The 18,521-nt window shown below is 41.3% G+C and overlaps 1 protein-coding gene across 1 annotated transcript in view; it reads left to right on the forward strand.

The window, feature by feature from the left end:
* syn2b (synapsin IIb) overlaps nt 1–16,795 on the forward strand; it is a 152,671-nt gene extending 135,876 nt beyond the window's left edge. The window contains exons 10-13 of the mRNA XM_049583083.1: nt 3,916–4,092; nt 5,158–5,224; nt 10,019–10,868; nt 13,596–16,795. Coding sequence (XP_049439040.1) covers nt 3,916–4,092; nt 5,158–5,224; nt 10,019–10,868; nt 13,596–13,749 — 1,248 coding nt within the window. The 3' untranslated portion in view covers nt 13,750–16,795. The remainder of the gene's footprint in view (nt 1–3,915; nt 4,093–5,157; nt 5,225–10,018; nt 10,869–13,595) is intronic.
* Nucleotides 16,796–18,521: the final 1,726 nt, after the last annotated feature.

An 18,521-nucleotide genomic window follows, 5' to 3' on the forward strand; every position in this document is an offset into this window, starting at 1 on the left:
ACAGGAGCCACAATGACACCCACACCCGGTCACTGCGGTATCCAAGTAATGTTTCTAAACATCCCACTTACACTTTGAAGTAGGCGGACTGTCAGAATGAAATATTCAGTAGTTAAGTGGAAGGTAGATTAGATACTAAAGTGGGAAAGATGTGAAAAACATGTCTCCCCGTGAGTCATCTCAGCTGGAAAAGTGCTTTGGTTTTTATAATGATGCAGTGAAATTGCTGAGTGGAGATCCGTTTACATGGATGTTGACATAGTATCTGCAGTTTTATTTAGCAGCAGACCGACCGCCACAATGATAAAACATCTGGGTTACTGAAAATAATGATGATGACTATATCATATGCCATAATAAATTACCATGTGTTTCACATATTAAAGGGATAGTTCTGATTTTTTAAATTCTTTTTAGGTACTTGTGCATTGCCAGTGTATTATCTACAGTAGATGGTGGTTGGCTTGGAGAAGCAGGCAGGAGTACCACCATGGAAGCAAAGCAATGTACTGCTGTGGATGGGGGCAGCAGCAAAACATATTTTAGCCACCTCAACAAATCTATTATCTTAAGTGTACGCTATATTAAGAATATTTCCACTGCTTTACCTTAACATCAGAAAGCCCTTCCAATGGTGAACTGAAGACATTATCTATGCTCTTTCCAAAGCCACCAGACTCCTTTGACAAAACTGTAATTTAACCTTGCAGAGCACAAGAGTTGTTTGTCTACAGCCACCTTGATTGATGAGTTTGTTTGTGTTATTGTGTGACTTTGGTGTTTTAAAGGGTTGGTTTGGATTGACCAAAAGGTGTACCAGGTGAGAGTCGACTTACATGACTCTGGAGACAGTTTGGGTAAAATAACTCTGTCTTTACTGGTCAAAAGGTAGATTCAGTGCACAGGAGGTCTATCAGTGGGGCAAAACAAATCCGATAGGAGTGGGGCAGAGGCAGAGTCAATAAACAAGCTAAATTCAAATCAACAAGAAAAGGACACTGGGAAACAAAAGGCTGGAACACTGAGACAAATTGGCGCTGAGAGAAAACAAGACATACACTAAATACTCTGGTGAGGGGAAGGATAACGAGACACAAGTGAGGCTAATCAAGGCAGGACAGACAATCAGACACAGGTGAAGTCATCAAAATGGAGGGAAAACACACAGGGACAGGAAGTGAAGTGATCTGGAACGAGAGGAGATGTGTTTCAAAGTAAATCAGGAAACATAAAAAAAACATAACCTAAGAAGCTTGAGCTGTGACAGTCAGACAGTAACACAAACTAACTATCTTGAGACAGCGGTAGATCAGCAGCTCTCATGTTCTGTGAGGTAAAATTGTTGTTTTCTGTCAATGGAGTCTGGTGACTTCGATGAGAGCATAGATGGACAAAATGGTGTCATTTCCCCATAAGAAACTGCTGCCTGAATACATTTAATATAGTGAATGGCATTGTGACTTGGAAAAGCGGTTTCTCAGTTTGAATAGAAACCAACCAATCAGCACTGCAGGGGGATTAACGATTAGCCAATCGACGCCACAGGCAGAACTAATACTGTTGTCAAGCGGGGCACCAGAACCAGTGAGAAGTAATGACAATGGTGAGCACTATAGACAAGATAGAGGCTGCTGTCGAGGATGTTCTAAATTGACATGTCTTCGCAATATCGCCCAAAGTCGTAGTTTGTTTTGACTCTGCGCCGCTCCACACCAAAAACCCTGGCAAAACAGGTGCATTGGCACGGCTGCACATCAGTGTAGACTTGACATTAGATTCAGGTGGATACGTTGGTCTCTATTGGTTGGTTAGACAAAATCAAATCCCCCTCCCCAACAGAAATCAGTTGGAGTGGATGCAATGACAGACTGAGGATAAAAAATGAAGTATAACAAGTTGGGAATTTGTCTGATATCAGGAAAGTGTACAATTAAAATGATATTGATTTTTTTAAGTGGCTAAAATACGTTTTGCTGTTGCCTCATCCACAGCAGTACAGTCAGGTCCATAATTATTTGGACAATGATACAGTTGTCGTCATTTTGGCTCTGTACACCACCACAATGGGTTTTAAATGAAACAATGAATACCTGCTTAAAGTGCAGACTCTCAGCTTTCATTTAAGGCTTTTTTCAAAAATGTAGTATGAACCGTGTAGGAATTACAACCATTTCTTCACACAGTCCCCCAACTTTAAGGGCTCATAAGTATTTGGACAAACTAACATAATCATCAATTAAGCAGTCAGTTTTAATACTTGGTTGCAAATCCTTTACAGTCAATGACTGCCTGAAGTGTTGGACACATAGACATCATCAGATGCTGGGTTTCTTCCCTGGTGATGCTCTGCCAGCCCTTTACTGCAAATGTCTTTGGTTGCTTTTGCAGTATGCTTCAGGTCAATGTCCATCTGCACTGTGAAGCATCGTCCAATAAGTTTTGAAGCATTTAGTTGAATCTGAGCAGACAATGGTGCCCCAAACACTTCAGCTTTCATCCTGCTGCTCTTGTCAGCAAGACAAGATTTCACTAGAATAAATACAGAGGGTTTATCACAAGATGCAAACCATTGGTTAGCCTTAAAAATGGAAGGCCAGATTAGAGTTTGTCAAAAACCATCTAAAAAGATTGTACAGTTGTGGAACAGCATACTATGGACAGATAAAACAAAGATCTCTACCAGAATGATGGGAAGACAACCACCTCATCAGTGAAGCATGGTGGAGGTATTGTTATGTCATGGCCATGTATGGCTGCCAGTGGAACTGGTTCTCTTGTATTTATTGATGATGTGACTGCTGACAAGAGCAGCAGGATGAAAGCTGAAGTGTTTGGGGCACCATTGTCTGCTCAGATTCAACCAAATGCTTCAAAACTCATTGGACGATGCTTCACAGTGCAGTTGGACATTGACCTGAAGCATACTGCAAAAGCAACCAAAGACATTTTTAAGGCAAAGAAGTGGAATGTTCTGCAATGGCCAAGTCATATCATCTGAGCTGAATCAAAATGAGCATGCGTTTCTCTTGCTGAAGCCAAAACTGAGGGCAAAACACCCAAAACACAAGCAGGAAGTGCAGACGGCTGCAGTAAAGGGCTGGCAGAGCATCACCAGGGAAGAAACCCAGCATCTGATGATGCCTATGTGTCCAACACTTCAGGCAGTCATTGACTGTAAAGGATTTGCAACCAAGTATTAAAACTGACTGTTTAATTGATGATTATGTTAGTTTGTCCAAATACTTATGAGCCCTTAAAGTTGGGGGACTGTGTGAAGAAATGGTTGTAATTCCTACACGGTTCATACTACATTTTTGAAAAAAGCCTTAAATGAAAGCTGAGAGTCTGCACTTTAAGCAGGTATTCATTGTTTCATTTAAAACCCATTGTGGTGGTGTACAGAGCCAAAATGACGACAACTGTATCATTGTCCAAATAATGACTGTATATCACTGTGTGTATATCACTGTGCCTCGGTGGCTGTACTCTTGCCTGTTTCTCCAAACTGGGGTGTGCTGTTGCCGTCCTCTGTAGGTAGTACACTACCTAGTGGGGTAGTACCCCACTTAAAAAAAATCCAATTTATCCTTTTAACATATGTATATATGTAAGAACAAAACCTTTATGACTATTCATAAAAAGCCTACAATATAAACTAAAACCACACTGACCATAAAAACATAAACTCCAATCAAATTTGACACAAATTTTCTATCTGGGAGAAGACATAACAGTCTTATAAAGATGCCAGGAGCTATTACCACACATAAAATGTTGACCACTGTGTCGACCTCCTTTGTTTGTCTGTCCTGACTTTATTATCCCGTCTGGGTCAGAAACATTTCAGTCATGTAACCTTTTCAATAAAAAAGGCCCACATTTTTCTGAGATGCTGTCTGTGCCCTCTTTGTCCAGGTTGTGGGTTCATCTATGCAGCTGATTGGTGATCACCAGGCCGAGGACCGCCAGCTCATCTCTGAGGTGGTGTTGGCTAAGATGAATCAAGCGCTGGCTACCAGGTCATCCAGTGCTTCACGTTCACCTGCTCGCTCCCCTCAAGGACAGAAGCCAACTACTGTGCAGCCCCAACAGGTACAGTCTGATATGAAACCTGTGAATTAGTTTTTTAATTATTAGATTAAGTATTAAGTATAAGATTAAGGTCTTTTTTTTGTATTTAAGGTCATACAAAATGCTGGAAGATACAATAATACCAAAAAAAAGAAAATTAATAAAAAATCATTTACATAAAAAAGAGACAAAAATGGTAGGTGAGACAAAATAAATTAAATTTAAAAAGTGCAATAGACTGCAATAGACAAAAATAATGAATAGAAAAGAAGAAAAAAAAATAAAAATAAAAATAAAAAATAAATTATTTAAAAATGAGTAGTAAGGAAAACTTATAAAAAATAAATAAAAATGAATGAGTAAACTATATATAACATGGGGTCAGTATTACAAGACAATATCAGTGGTGTCCATTTTTTCTTTATAGGTTAAAAAGGTTGCTTAATAGCATAAATTTTCTGAGCACAACCTCTTGTAGAATGGCAAATGGTGCATAAGGTCTTTAATTCATGTCTTAAACTCTGGAGGTAATGTCTCCTTCCACTTAAGCAGTATAAGTCATTTTGCTACAAGAGTTGCAAAAGCGATCACATTTTCTACCTGACAACTAAGCTCTACATCTTGTGGAGCTCCAAATACTGCAGTTGTAGCAGAGGGTTCTTTGGCTACTTCCAAAGCATCGAAAAAGGTTTTAAAAAATGTTTGCCAGAAGCTATTTAGTTTTGGACAAAGTCAAAACATATGTGAAAGGGTGACTGGTGCCAGTCTCGACACTAGACATCAACTGTGCTATGGACCAGTGAAGACAATGCCAACTAAACACATGTATTTGTAATGTATGACCCAGAATAAGCAGCTACAGTGACACATGCTCATACAACATTTATCTCTGTTCTCCTCTTGAGTGTAAGGACAGAAATCCAAGAGATTAATGTCTGCAGGAAAATCACTTTGTTGCAGCCCTTTAGAGTTCACTGCACATTCTTTACCAAAACCCGCTTAACCATGTTTGCCTTTCTTTCCCACTCTCTCCCACTTTGTTTTTCTTTCTTTATGTCTGTCTCCCGCCCCCTCACTCTCTCCCAGAGTGCTGCTCTTAAGGAAGGACTGGCAGATCCAAACAGGACCTCGGGCCAGCGCCCTCAGCCTCAAGGTTGTCTGAACACTGCTCTCCATTGTAATACAAGTGCTGCCACTGTAGGGCCAAAGCATGTCTAGGAAACAGTCGTGGGACAGTTTGCTCTTACAGATTTTTCTGAGATAAACTATCCAGTGAAAGTTTCCCTGTCGAAATAAGCACTGCCACCAGAGAAACAAAAGTCACTGACTAAGCTCTCTAATGTTGGTTAACTCGTAGAATTTATTTAAATTAAAAAAGAGAGTGAAACCAATATATCACCTTTTAATTAGAGGTGCTGGTGGACGTACTTTGCTACCTTGGACAGAGCCAGGCTAGCAGTTTCCCCCTCTATTGTGCTAAGCTAAGCTAAGCTAAGCTAACCAGCTGCTGTGCTGTGGCTTCAGACATGAGAGTGGTATCAATCTCCTCATCTAATTCTAAGCAAGAAAATTATTTGTATTTCCCAAAATGTCTAACTGTTTCTTAAAGAGACAGAGAAGTTTATATTTTGTCTGCATCTATATCTCTGTTCCTTGAACGTAACATCGTTCAAGAATGGAAACCTCTGCTGTCTGTTTGATCTACGGCCTTGTCTCTGTTTAACTTGTGACTTGAATTACAAAGCAAATATCCAGTGCATTTCGCCGCCTGTGAGTTTAATTGCAGCCATATTGTGTGTGTTAGTGGTGTGATGTTTGTGCTCAGGGCTGATGTGTTACAACTAAATGTGTCTACTAAAAGCAGCGGTAAAACAGCGTATTATGTGGTAATTTAACAAAGCCATTATTATTTGATATGTTTTGTTAATGTGTGTGTGCGTGTGTGTGTGTGTGTGTGTGTGTGTGTGTGTGTGTGTGTGTGCATGTTTGTTTATTATATTAAATTCCTATTTCTCATCTTGCATGGACGTGGCCGGTGCTCCATGTCGTGTGCTGGTTGTTTTAGTGATGCCAGCTTTTTATGTTTCGCAGGAGTTGTGAGAGATGAACATGTGTCAACAGTGTTGAGATGTTAAGATGTGCAAATCGGATTGCAGTTTAATTTATTGGAATTTCACATTAACGACGATGCCGTTCCAAGACAGTAATCTAACACCGTGAAACATGATTGCACAGTGGCAGACGAGCTTATTTATAGATGGATGTTCTGTTTGTTTTCTGTGCATTCTTATATGGAGAGTAAGATCGCTTCTTTAATGTGCTGCGAATGATCACTGTGCTAGCTCTGGTCAGCTCAGTTGTATTTCTTATCTTTGTGATTAATGCTGGGCTTTTGAATTCTTTGTAATTATCTTTAAACTCTGTACATTGTGATGGTGCAAATCAGTTTGTGGTCTCCAGATAGATTTTTCCTTTTGTCAAGAAACAAAGTCCCCTCTGCAAGACCTGAATGTTTTGTGAATAACTGCTCAGTGTTGTCTTTGGTTGTAAATTAACTCCCATTGTTCTGTGTTGTAATACCTGAGACAAGACAAAGTGGCTCTATACGGTACACAATACATATTTTCCTTGGCAATTAAAAAAAAAACCTGCTTACGTGATCAATGAAAAGTTTCAAAGAAAATAAGCATCTTTTTCTTTCTCTGCATGTTCATTTCCAAATTTGCTTGGATCCAGATGACTGAATTATTGATTTTTGATCTTCATACACTATCTGGCTACAAATATTGGTTTAGTGATACTTAATTTACAGCCTGTGGGCCAAATCAGGCTCAGGACAGGGTGCCAGGAGGCCCGCTGACCATCTTCTAATTCACGATAAAAATAAATTGATTCACACTGGGATGTTTTTGTACTTTGAATGTAAATGAGGTGCTGCAGTGCATTAAAAAAAGCATCAAAATAGAGCTTGTTTATTTTAAAGAAAGTGGCAGAGGAGGATCCTGTGATCCCCTGACAGAGGTCTGGGCTAATCATTTATATATTAATTATTAATGCTTGTTCATTAACTGGCCCCTAGCCTCCTGCCATTAGCAGAAGTGGCCCCTGGGCAGAGGAAATTTAGTTTCCCTGTGTTAGTCTGACATTTAGTTTAAAGTTGGTAACTTTGTGTTATATTTGCTGAAAATGTCACTATATTCTAAAAGAAGTGCACGAGACAGTCTGTGAAAAAATCTTGTCTCTCTTCCTCTTCTTACTGCTTCTAATGACATTTGCTAGAATCTGCTGCAGTGCACCGAAAACAACCAATCAGAGCCAAGGGGGAGCTGTCAGTCATGTCAAACACTTTGTAAACTGCAGTAAAACTGTAAAGCTCGACAGCGCTGATCAAATGTAAATCAAGATGCTGTTACTGCATTGCCTATTTCTCATCACAGAATGTTTCCAGAAACATATTTTAGTGTACCGTTTAGCTGTTAAGTGAGAAAGTGTGTGTGGCCCAGCCGCCATGTTGGATACAGTCGACAGAAGCACCAAAAACCGCCACTGAAACATATTTTAGTGTACTTTTTAGCTGTTAAGTGAGAAAGTGTGTGTGGCCCAGCCGCCATGTTGGATGCAGTCGACAGAAGCACCAAAAACCGCCACTGAAACATATTTTAGTGTACTGTTTAATGAGAAAGTTGGTCCCACCGGTGGCAGTTTTTGGTGCTTCAGTCAACTGTATCCAACATGGCGGCCAGGTCACAAGCTTTCTCATCTAACAGCTAAACAGTACACTAAAATATGTTTCCAAAACCATCTGAGGTGAGAAATAGGCAATGCAGTAACAGAATCTTGATTCATATTTGTTCAGCGCTGCCTAGTTTGACCACAGTTCACGAGCCGTGATTGACATGACTGACAGCTGCATTGAGAATCTTCGGTTCTGATTGGTTGATTTTGTTCACATGCTGTAAGGCCATTAGAAGCACCACAAAGCAGTGGAGAAGACAGAGGAATGAGATTTTTTTTCTGTCTTGTTTAGTGCTGTGTGAATATAACAGCTTCATCATATGAAAAAAGATATGGTTTAATAAAAGTTACCAGCTGTAGCTTTAACACACATATAAGGCTTTACCAGTTTGTTTACTTGCATGCCTGAACTGCCTCTTCAGATAAAGCAGTCACCCAAGTGACTAAATCTGATCAGCACAAAATCTAATAAAAGAAAGCAATTCAATGTTTGTATCCAAGCAAATTGTTATTGTGTCACCCTTTATGAATTATGTTTCTACAAATGGTATTTTCTTTGGTTTTTATGCGTCGTGAGTCCCAAGCAACCATTGGGATGCTTTATGACAAACTCGTAAAAACGTAAGATTTACTGCAGCTGCCTCACAGTAATGACTCTCTGAGAATGCCTGGGATGAATTTTCATGAAGGTTTGTCAGTGGTCATATCATGTCATCATGTATGATCTTATATCTTGTGTCATAAAATGTATACAGTAACACAAATTAACACACACTTTAGAAGTTGTCTTCAAATAAACCTTTTCATAGAGGTTTCAGCATATAATTTACATACCCAGCTACAATCCTGCATCCTGGAAAGTAAATTATCAGCCGTTGGAAACTCATCCCTGCCCAGTCATCTCCCTCTCAGCATGTGCAATCGTTTGTTTCTTTTGAGATGCATGATGAGTTGCTTTGCTGCCTGTGTTTGAGTCACTGAATTGTTTGATCCTCTCTTGGTTGTAACATCTCTGCTTTTGTTATTTATTTATTTCATTCTCATCTTCGACTCTTTCATTTCCTCTTGTTGCCTCTGTTTTTTTTCCACCACACTACCTCCTAATGGTCACGAGTTGTTGTGCATAAAAGCAACCCAACACTTGGCATGTCAGGCTAGTTACCACACCTTCTCTTAACTGTTGATCTGCTGCCCCCTGCTGGTCATTGCAGTCTAAACATTCAGAGCCTGCTTTGCCCTGTTCTTGACAGACGAGTTGGTTAGGATTTTTATGAATGTGAGAGATCCTTATGTGAATGGGCATGTCTAGACTCAAAATCATTATCTATATCATGTTCTGCCTCGGCCATTGGTGAGTGTTACAGGCGACTGGTTTTCTAACTGCTGCACTATAAAAACAGGTGCTCCATCTAAGAAATAATGATGCTTATTTATTCAACCCAATAGCCAGTATAAATGTTGGCTTTATATGTTTTTGTAAAACACAGATATGTTACATTTATACGTTTTTGTGGAGCAGATATGTTAGACTTTATGTTTCAATTTTCAATTTTATGTTGCAACAATGATATGATTAATGTGTGGTTAATGTTTAAGCACAAAAACCACTTGATGAGAATTAGAAAAACATCATGTTTTGGCTTAAAATACCCAGTTGGGTTGCTACAAGCACTGCTGGACATGTCCCAAACTGTTGTTAAAAACACCCTCTTTAACCACTACAAACACCACTGGACATGTCCCACACTGTCATTAAAAAATAACCGCATTTGTCCTTAGAAACACCACTGGACATGTCCCGAACTGTCATTAGAAAATAACTGCATTTGTCGCTACAATCACCACTGGACATGTCCCAAACTTTCAAAAATCACCCGCTTTTATCATTACAAACACCACTGGACATGTCCCAAACTGTTAAAAATACTCACTTTTGTTGATAACAGTGGTTGGCTGCTGCTTGATGCTCGGTAGCCATCTTCCCCATCCAATGTGCTCTCCGTCTCTTGAAGAGAATGTGAACTACCTCATAGGTATAAAATGTACAAATATAACATATCCATGGTTTTCAAAAAAGGTACAATGCCAAGATTTTATTCTGGTGATTTGGCTGATTTATTTCCTTTATCCTTTGCTTTTTTTGTTTGTCTTGGGTGTATGTGTTACAAAGCCATGGAGCACTCATATAATATAACTATGTCTAATCTTTTAGGTGCACCAGTGAAATCACAGAGTGTGGATACATCATCAGAGACAGCTAAGAGGGCATCTGAACCAGTACCAAAGCCCAGCCAGGCCCAGAAACCTAGTCCTGGTCCAGCTCAGAAATCAGCTCAGGCTCAGAAGGGCCCGGTCCAGAGGGCCACCTCAGTCACAAAGCCTCCAGTGCCGAGGCCTCCCCCAATGACGAGAGCCCCATCCATTGCAAAGTCAGTCCCAGATTCCACCCCAGCCCCAGCCAAAGCTTCACCATCATCCCCAGCTAAAGCAGCAGCAGCCGCAGCAGCTCCAGGCTCTCCCCCGACCAAAGCAGCAGCAGCAGCAGCAGCCACAGCTCCAGCCTCAGCTCCAGCCTCGGCTCCAGCCCCAGGCTCTCCCGCAGCCACAGCTCCTACCACAGAGCAGCCCAAGCCCCAGCCTCAGGGCTCCCCATCCCCAGCCCCTGGCAAACCAAAAGAGCTGCCCCCAAAACCCACACCACCTGCAAAGCCCATCCCTCCTGTACGCAGGAATTCAAAGCCGCAGCTCCAGCCAAAGCCACAAACCCCGCCGCCTCCCAAAGCTTCACCTAAACCCCAGCCCGCTGCCCAAGCCCCAGCACCCACTCAGGCCGCAGATATTGCCTCAGCCCCTGCCCCTGCACAGGTCCAGTCCCCAGCCAAAGCCAGCCAGTCCCCACCTAGTGTCCAGTCTCCAGCTAAGGCTCAGCCCCAGGCCAAGCCGCCCTCTCCCTCCCAAAACCCTGAGTCTGTCCCAGATGAAGCAGCTGCGGCCCCCGCTGAGGGAGAGGCCCCTGTGGAAGAACAGCCAGGAACCCAGCAAAAGACCCATCCTCTGCTGAAGTAAGCATTATCAACACACTGTTGAGAATGCAAAGACATGCATTTCAATGGGCCATACTTTGTGTTTAGGATCCAAAATTAAACATCAATATTCATTCTTCTGTAGAAAAATAATATGTGTAATTACAGTCATATGCAACACTTAAAGTATCGATACATTTTTTTGTTTTAAAAGTGTTTCTTAGTGTGCCAGTCCAAGACGTAACCTGTTGAAAGAAGATTATCATCCACTGGGACAGTTTTAACTGTCCCTATTTTAGCACTTATGAGCAGTATATAAACATTTAATATGATGTTTACTGTAAAGTTGTTGTAAGCAGATATAAAGACTTTTTAAAGGTTATATATACGAGATTTTGAACATTGATATATCAGCAAACCACTATTTGCTATGTGAAGATGTGGTGGAGTAATGGTGAGCAGAGAGTGAAGTCACACTCCCTCTCTTTGAGTTGTGATCCGAACTTCTCTGTTCTTTGTTCTGGTAGCCGGGCTGACCGTGCCTGTGTATTAGCACATGTGGGTACCTCCCTTCATGTCCCACTGATTAGCTAATCGCCACTGCTCTGCACAACGCTCATACAGCGTTTACAATTGAAAGACAACATAATAGAAAATAGTTTTAATTATAAAATATGTCTTCATAGGAAGTTATTCAATCATTCATTCATTCGCCATAACCACTTAAACTCTTGAGGGTCATGGGGGCGGGCTGGAGCCTATCCCAGCTGCGATTAGGCGGGGTACACCCAGGACAGGTCGCCATAGTAATATATAGAGACCATTCACACTCACATTCACACCTACAGACAATTTAGAGTCACCAGTTAACCTGCATGTCTTTGGACTGTGGGAAGAAGCCAGAGAACCCGGACAAAATCCATGCTGACACGGGGAGAACGTACAAACTCCATACAGAGGGGCTCCAGCTAGCCAGCCAGCAGGTACAACCCAGAACCTCTTGCTGTGAAGCGACATTGCTAACCACTGCATCACCTTGCCGCCCTTATAGGAAGTAATGATCAATGAAGATACTGTTTGCAAGTTTGCCATTTTGACCGTCGCCATCATGGTTTTTTGGAGCCAGAAGTGATCATATTTGGATGAGAGGTTGGGGCTGTGGTGGAGCAAAGGGTGGATCTGACTCACAGATTGCAGTGTTGCCTTGCAGACAGCCTGTCACTCAAAGCGACCCGTCTTTAATTATGCGTAACTTTCTGCCTTAATAAAATGTAAACGGGTAAGTTGTGTAAAAATTCACCTGCCGTGCAGTTGTCATGAAGGGGCATCCGGCTATAGAGAAAGCCTTTTTTTTTTTTAAACCAGGCTGCAAAGTTGAGCATTTTAACACAGAGTTCTACTGGGATTGACTCACCTCTGGAGCCAGCCTCTAGTGGCCATTGGAGGAACTGCAGTTTTTTTTTGGCACTTTTGCGTTAGCTTTATTTTTCAACCTTGGAGGTTGCTGCTTGCAATAAACACTTAAAATGTCCTTGTATCTACTTATAACCACATTATACTGTGTTATACCTAGGGTTGGGACTCGTTAGGATTTTAACGATTCCGATTCCTTACCGATTCCTTCTTAACGGTCCGATTCCTTACCAATTCCTCTTACCGATTTCTACATTATATTCATTATACTTGCTATACTTAAACAAGTATATAATAAACACAAATGCAATCATACAAATACAAAAACTTTATTCTAACTGTTGCACAGTACAATTACATGAAAATACACATTTGTGTGTGGTGTGTATTTCAGATTTAGAGCTTGTATCATCTCCCTGAGAATATATAACAACAAAAAGTGATTCTCTGATTTCTACAGTAACACTATTACCTCAAATTAACCACAGCAATGTAATAAAAAATACTTATATGCATTCATCCTTGGGCACTGTTATTTACGTGACAACACCTGAACAGAACTCACACACACATTGGCTGTTTGTTTCTACCGCTCCCCTCGCTGGAAGCGGACCTCCCGCCACCCGCCTCTGCCTTAATTAAACGCTGAAAATTAAATAAAAGAGGGAGACAGGTGTCTCCTATTTGATCTTATTTTGTTATATTTCTCCCTCTCCTCTCACTGGAAGCGTCGGACCTCCCGCCGCCCGCTCCCGCCGCCCGCTCCCGTCTCAAACAAGGAGGTCTCCCTCTCTGCTGAGCACCCACGGCGCACGCCCGGCCTGTTAAATAGCCTGTAACCATGACAACTGTGACACAAACTCAGTGCTTTAGTGATTAGATACTGTCGGGCTCGGTTGGGTTTGGACAGAAATATGCACCCGTGCCGCACTCTAATGGAAATGCACATGACATTTTTGGGTTTTTTTACAATCTAGGAACCGTTTGCAGGAACCGTTACGCCAAATGTGTTGGACCCGGTTCCAAAAAAGAACCGGATCCGGATCCCAACCCTAGTTATACCTAATCTAGCACTTGTTCATATACTGCTCATATATGATAAATAGCGGGGGTTAAAGCACAGTGCTAATATTGTGGAATGTTTTCTAAAGATCTTTGTACAAATATTGTGTTTGTGACTTTTTGGCCCTCTTACACATTTCCCTGTTTGTCTTATATCCTTACATTTCAAACTTACTCCATTAACACTCACATAATCCTTCATTCCTCCCTGAACCCCATCCTTCCTTCCCTCCCTCCTTGCCCACTTGCTCCCCTCCCTCTCTTTTTCCCCTCCTCCTCCTCCCTTCCCAGTAAGTCCCAGTCCTTGACCAATGCCTTCAACGCCTTCAGCGACTCCTCTTTCTTCCGCGGGGTCTCGAGCTCCGGAGGTGACGGCCAAGACGAGGCAAAGGCCGAGACCATTCGCAACCTCCGAAAGTCCTTCGCCAGCCTTTTTTCTGACTAGCCACAGCCGAACCGTAGTCAGCCCCCTTATTGATTCTGGCCCCTTCCTTTTACCGTTGGCCAGTGATGACTTGATTGACATTAAATGTGAACCAGTCTGAGATTAAACTTTGTGTGTTAACTGTACTGTATTCCCTCCGTCCCCGGTCCCTCTTCTCCTCCACTTTCAGCTTCTCTGTGTGATTAACAGTGAGGCCTGCTGGGTAGGATGTTCAGTGAGTGATGCTGTGCCAGAGTAATTGGACTGAAGGAGTTACGTCATTGATAGAGAATAGAATAGAATAACAAAATATTTATTTTTCCCAGAGCACACTTTAAGAAACTCGTTCTGAAGTATATAAAAAAAGTATATTCAAGATTACAGAATGTACAAATATATATATAATATATTTATATATATACAGTATATAAATATGAACACAGATAACTATAAAGGGAGATAAGCCAATGATTAAAAAAATCCAGTAGCATTTTTCAATCGTTGTCAGTGACATAACTCTTTCATTCAGAGGCTGGATTCATACACGTTTGAAAAAAAAATATCAGATATGTGATGTTTGATGGTGTCCCCTACAGTGAGTCAGTCAGTAAGTGAAAGTATGCAAGTTTTAAAAAAAAAAAAGGATGTGTTTGTGTAAATCCAGCCGTTGTGTCTCTGGTCCTTGACTACGGACTTCTGGGCTCGTCATCGCTGGCCTCCTTTTTTGTCTACAAGCCTTGAAGTTCATTGTCGTGTGAGGGAGTCGGAAATCTGTGTATGTTCATCTGTGTTCAATTCTTATGCATGGCTCCTCCAAGTGGCTCGGTGTGACTTTTGGAGCAGAAGGGAGCTCTATCAGTGTTGAGTTTTGCCCTCCGTTGCCTCTCTCTTTCTCTTTCTCTCTCTATCTCTCTCTCTAGATGTTGTAGCCTTATTGTGAACATGTTTTCAATCCACAGCTATGTTCGTTAGCTGTGCAGACCTGGGTCGATTACAACTCGAAATTCATTCATTTATTTCAAGTGTTTAAATGAGTTAACAAGTGAGGGTGAGATTTATTGCAGCTGTTGCTGGGAGCTTTGGGACTGGGCCCAGTGCGCCAGAGCGAATAAATCAATCCTAAAAACTAACTGAATGCATTTCAAAGAGTAACGAGACTCATGTCTGTAGCTGTGACTGGTGATTTCTTGTTCCACCTCTGTGTAGATCTATCAACAGTATTGTAATTTGTTGATTATTCTCATGAAAAGACATTGAGACAGTAGTGCAATAACACCTCGACATGACTGTTGAGCGCTGTCATTATGAATATAAATATGATCATACATACAGGACCTGTGTATCTGTTAAATACCTTACTCTTACATTCCCTTTAAGATTCCTTTCAGTCACGACTCTCCAGGTTGCTTTTCACTGCAGTCAGATGCTGGGTTTCAGATTAATACGCCATATCAAACTGCTGGTTTCTGTGATCAATCCTGTTTGTGGGACTGACTGTAAAGCAACCTGGAATTAATCCTGTACCTTAACTAATCAGTTGATTTGCTGCATTTTACAGAGCCACTAAAGTCCCAGAAGGTAAACAATTTTTTTATCCTGTGCACACAAGTTATTTATCTTGTGGGAACAACTTATTTATCTTGTGTGCACAAGTTATTATCTTATGGGAACAATTTATTATCTTATGAGAACCAGTTATCATCTTGCATTCACAAGATGTTGACTTGTTCACAAAAGATAAATAATTTGTGTGCACAACATAAATAAGTTGTTCCCACATAATAATTATCTTGTGCGCACAAGGTATTATCTTGTGTTGACAAGTTATTATCTTATGGGAACAAGTTACTATCTTGCAGGTACAAGATGCTGACTTGTTCCCACAAGATAAATATTTTGTTTACACAAGATATATAAGTTGTTCCCACAAAACAATTATCTTGTGCGCACAAGTTATGCTATGGGAACAAGTTATCTTACACACGAGAGATGATTACTTGTTCCCACAAGATAAATAAGTTCCCATAAGATAATTAACTTGTTCCCAAAAGGTAAATAAGTTCCCACATGATGAGTAATTTGTTCCCACAATGTAAATATCACATGCACACAAGATAAATAAGTTCCAACATGGCAATCAACTTGTTCCCTTAAGATAAATAAGTTCCCACATGATGATTAACTTGTTCCCATGAGGTAAATAAGTTCCCACAGGATAATTAACTTGTTCCTACATGGTAAATAAGTTCTCACATGGTAATTTACTTGCTCCTTCAAGATAAATAAGTTCTCACAAAATAATTAACTTGTTCCCAAGAGATAATTTACTTGTTCCCACAGGGTAAATAAGTTCCCACAAGACAATTAATCCGTTCCCACTAGGTAAATAAGTTCCCACATGATATGTTCCTGCAAGGTAAGTAAGTCCTCACAAGATAATTAACTTGTTCCTACAAGGTAAATGTGTTTTCACATGATAATTAACTAATTCCGACTGGGTAAATAATTTGTGCACACAAGATATATAAGTTCCCACATGATAATTAACTTCTCCCAGCGTGATAATTAATTGGTTGCCATGAGATAAGTAACTTGTGCACACAAGACAGTTAATTTGTTCCCACAAGAGAACTTGGGCGCACAAGTCGATTATAATTGAGATAAATAAAAATTCACCTTTCGGGACTTTGGGGGCTCTGTAGAATTTTGAGTTCATATGTGTAAAAAAAAAAAAAGAAAAAAAATCTGAACATTTAAGAAGTGCATATCAACCTCTCTGCTTATCCATTTCCAGTACTATGTTGCCAGTAAATTATAACATATTGTATTTGTATGTATGTATGTGTCATCTCTCAGGAGTTTATTTTTTGTAATAAATTGATTGATTGATTTTTTTTTTTTTTTTTTTTTGAGGCTCCATATTTATGGTACAGTATATATTGTTTGTTTTGTATTGTGTTTTTATCTGTAACGCAATACTGCTTTGCATGATCTGGTGACTGATGATGGGGTTTTTCTCTGTACAGATAAAAGTTAATAAAGATGTGGTTCCATCATTCCACTGATTCACTAAGTAAGATTCATGCTGACGTCTGTGCCTTTTGTTTGTTTTCTTCAAATGGGAGCGGCAGTAGCTCAGTCCATAGGGACTTGGCTTGGGATCCGGAGGGTCACCGGCTCAAGTCCCCATCCGGACCAAATATGGAGCGTGGACTGGTAGCTGAAGAGATGCCAGTTCTCCTCCTGGGCACTACCCAGATGCCCCTGAGCAACCCACTGAACCCCCAACTGCCCAGGGCGCCTGTCCAAGGCAGCCCCCTCACTCTGGCATCTCTCCATGTAACGCGTGTATAGGTCCTGTTTGTGCGTGTGTGTATTTTGGGCCTGTGTGTACATGACAACAGAGTGAAAAAAATGTAATTTCCCCCCAGAGATTAATAAAGTATATCCTCTTCTTCTTCTAAGAGCCACATAGTCTTCACATATACAGATCACTTTATTCGTCACTGGGGGAAAGCCTGTGTTACAAACTGGGGACATGGAAAGATGTGGGTGCTTACCAAGCAGTGAGTGTACAAAGAAAATATGCTATTGACTTGCATTATGGGAAATGTAGGATCAAAGGAGCGGTCACCCCCCCTCGTGGCCCAATTGTTGAAAAAGGCGCGCTAAAGTGCCCTCCTGGGAGCCAAAACGCACACTAAAGTGCCCTCTTGGGAGCCAAAACGCGCGCTGAAGTGCCCTCCTGGAAACCAAAACGTGCACTAAAGTGCCCTCTTGGGAGCCAAAACGTGTGCTAAAGTGCCCTCTTGGGAGCCAAAACGTGCGCTAAAGTGCCCTCTTGGCAGCCAAAATGCCCTCCTGGGAACCAAAACGCACGCTGTAGTGTCCTCTTGGGAGCCAAAACGCGCACTAAAGAGCCCTCCTGGGAGCCAAAAGGCGCGCTAAAGTGCCTTCTTGGCAGCCAAAATGCCCTCCTGGGAGCCAAAACGCACGCTGAAGTGCCCTCTTCAGTGGCGAGAACGCGCTGTATGTGCCCTTTTTTTTTCTTTTTGCCCCTGCCCTTCAAAAAGTCTGTACATGCCACTGCAGACTGCCTTGATTAAAGTGTAGCCTGCTGTTAAGTGATGGTAACTATCAAGGTTTAAGGCTCACTAGTGCTAAAAGCATGCATCAGTCTCAGTGTCTGCCCATTAGAGATATTGCAGTACTTTGGCCATATTGCCAGTATCACAATAAAGGCAGAGAACACATACAGCTGTGACAATGAGCGACTTGAATTCAGTCAGCACAAGACTCCAGGAGTCTAGTCCTGGACTCCATTGCTGTTGTTACACAGTCCTGGTGCTGGGGTTAGATAGAATTTGAATTTGAATTAGAGTTACTACAACCACAAAGTGAAGGTCCGTCTGCGCAGCTGTTGTCCACTCTCTTCCTGGTGAAGAAGTCTCCTACAGCGGTGGAGAGTAAGGTGGAGGGACCTTAGGCTGCACTAGCTGGCTCATGTGTAGCCCCATAAGCAGTAAAGTCATTAAATTCAGTGTTCACATCACTGTTTTGGCAGATGTAAAGGTACACTTACCCCTATGGAGTGCAAGCATGAGCAACAGGATGTCGACGCATTTTACTTTAAACCCACCGATGTCATTATTTAAATGATTTTCTGAAAGTTTACATGTAAAACCTCTGAGCTGTACTGACATCAGGTGAATCTGCGCTCTTAAACTGTCATAGTAATAAAGTGAGAGAGTTCACAGTGTGAGGTCAATGACAGCTCTGTTTGTTCTGTGGTC

This window comes from Epinephelus fuscoguttatus, linkage group LG1, assembly GCF_011397635.1.
Source record: "Epinephelus fuscoguttatus linkage group LG1, E.fuscoguttatus.final_Chr_v1".
Classification (NCBI taxonomy): Eukaryota; Metazoa; Chordata; class Actinopteri; order Perciformes; family Serranidae; genus Epinephelus; species Epinephelus fuscoguttatus.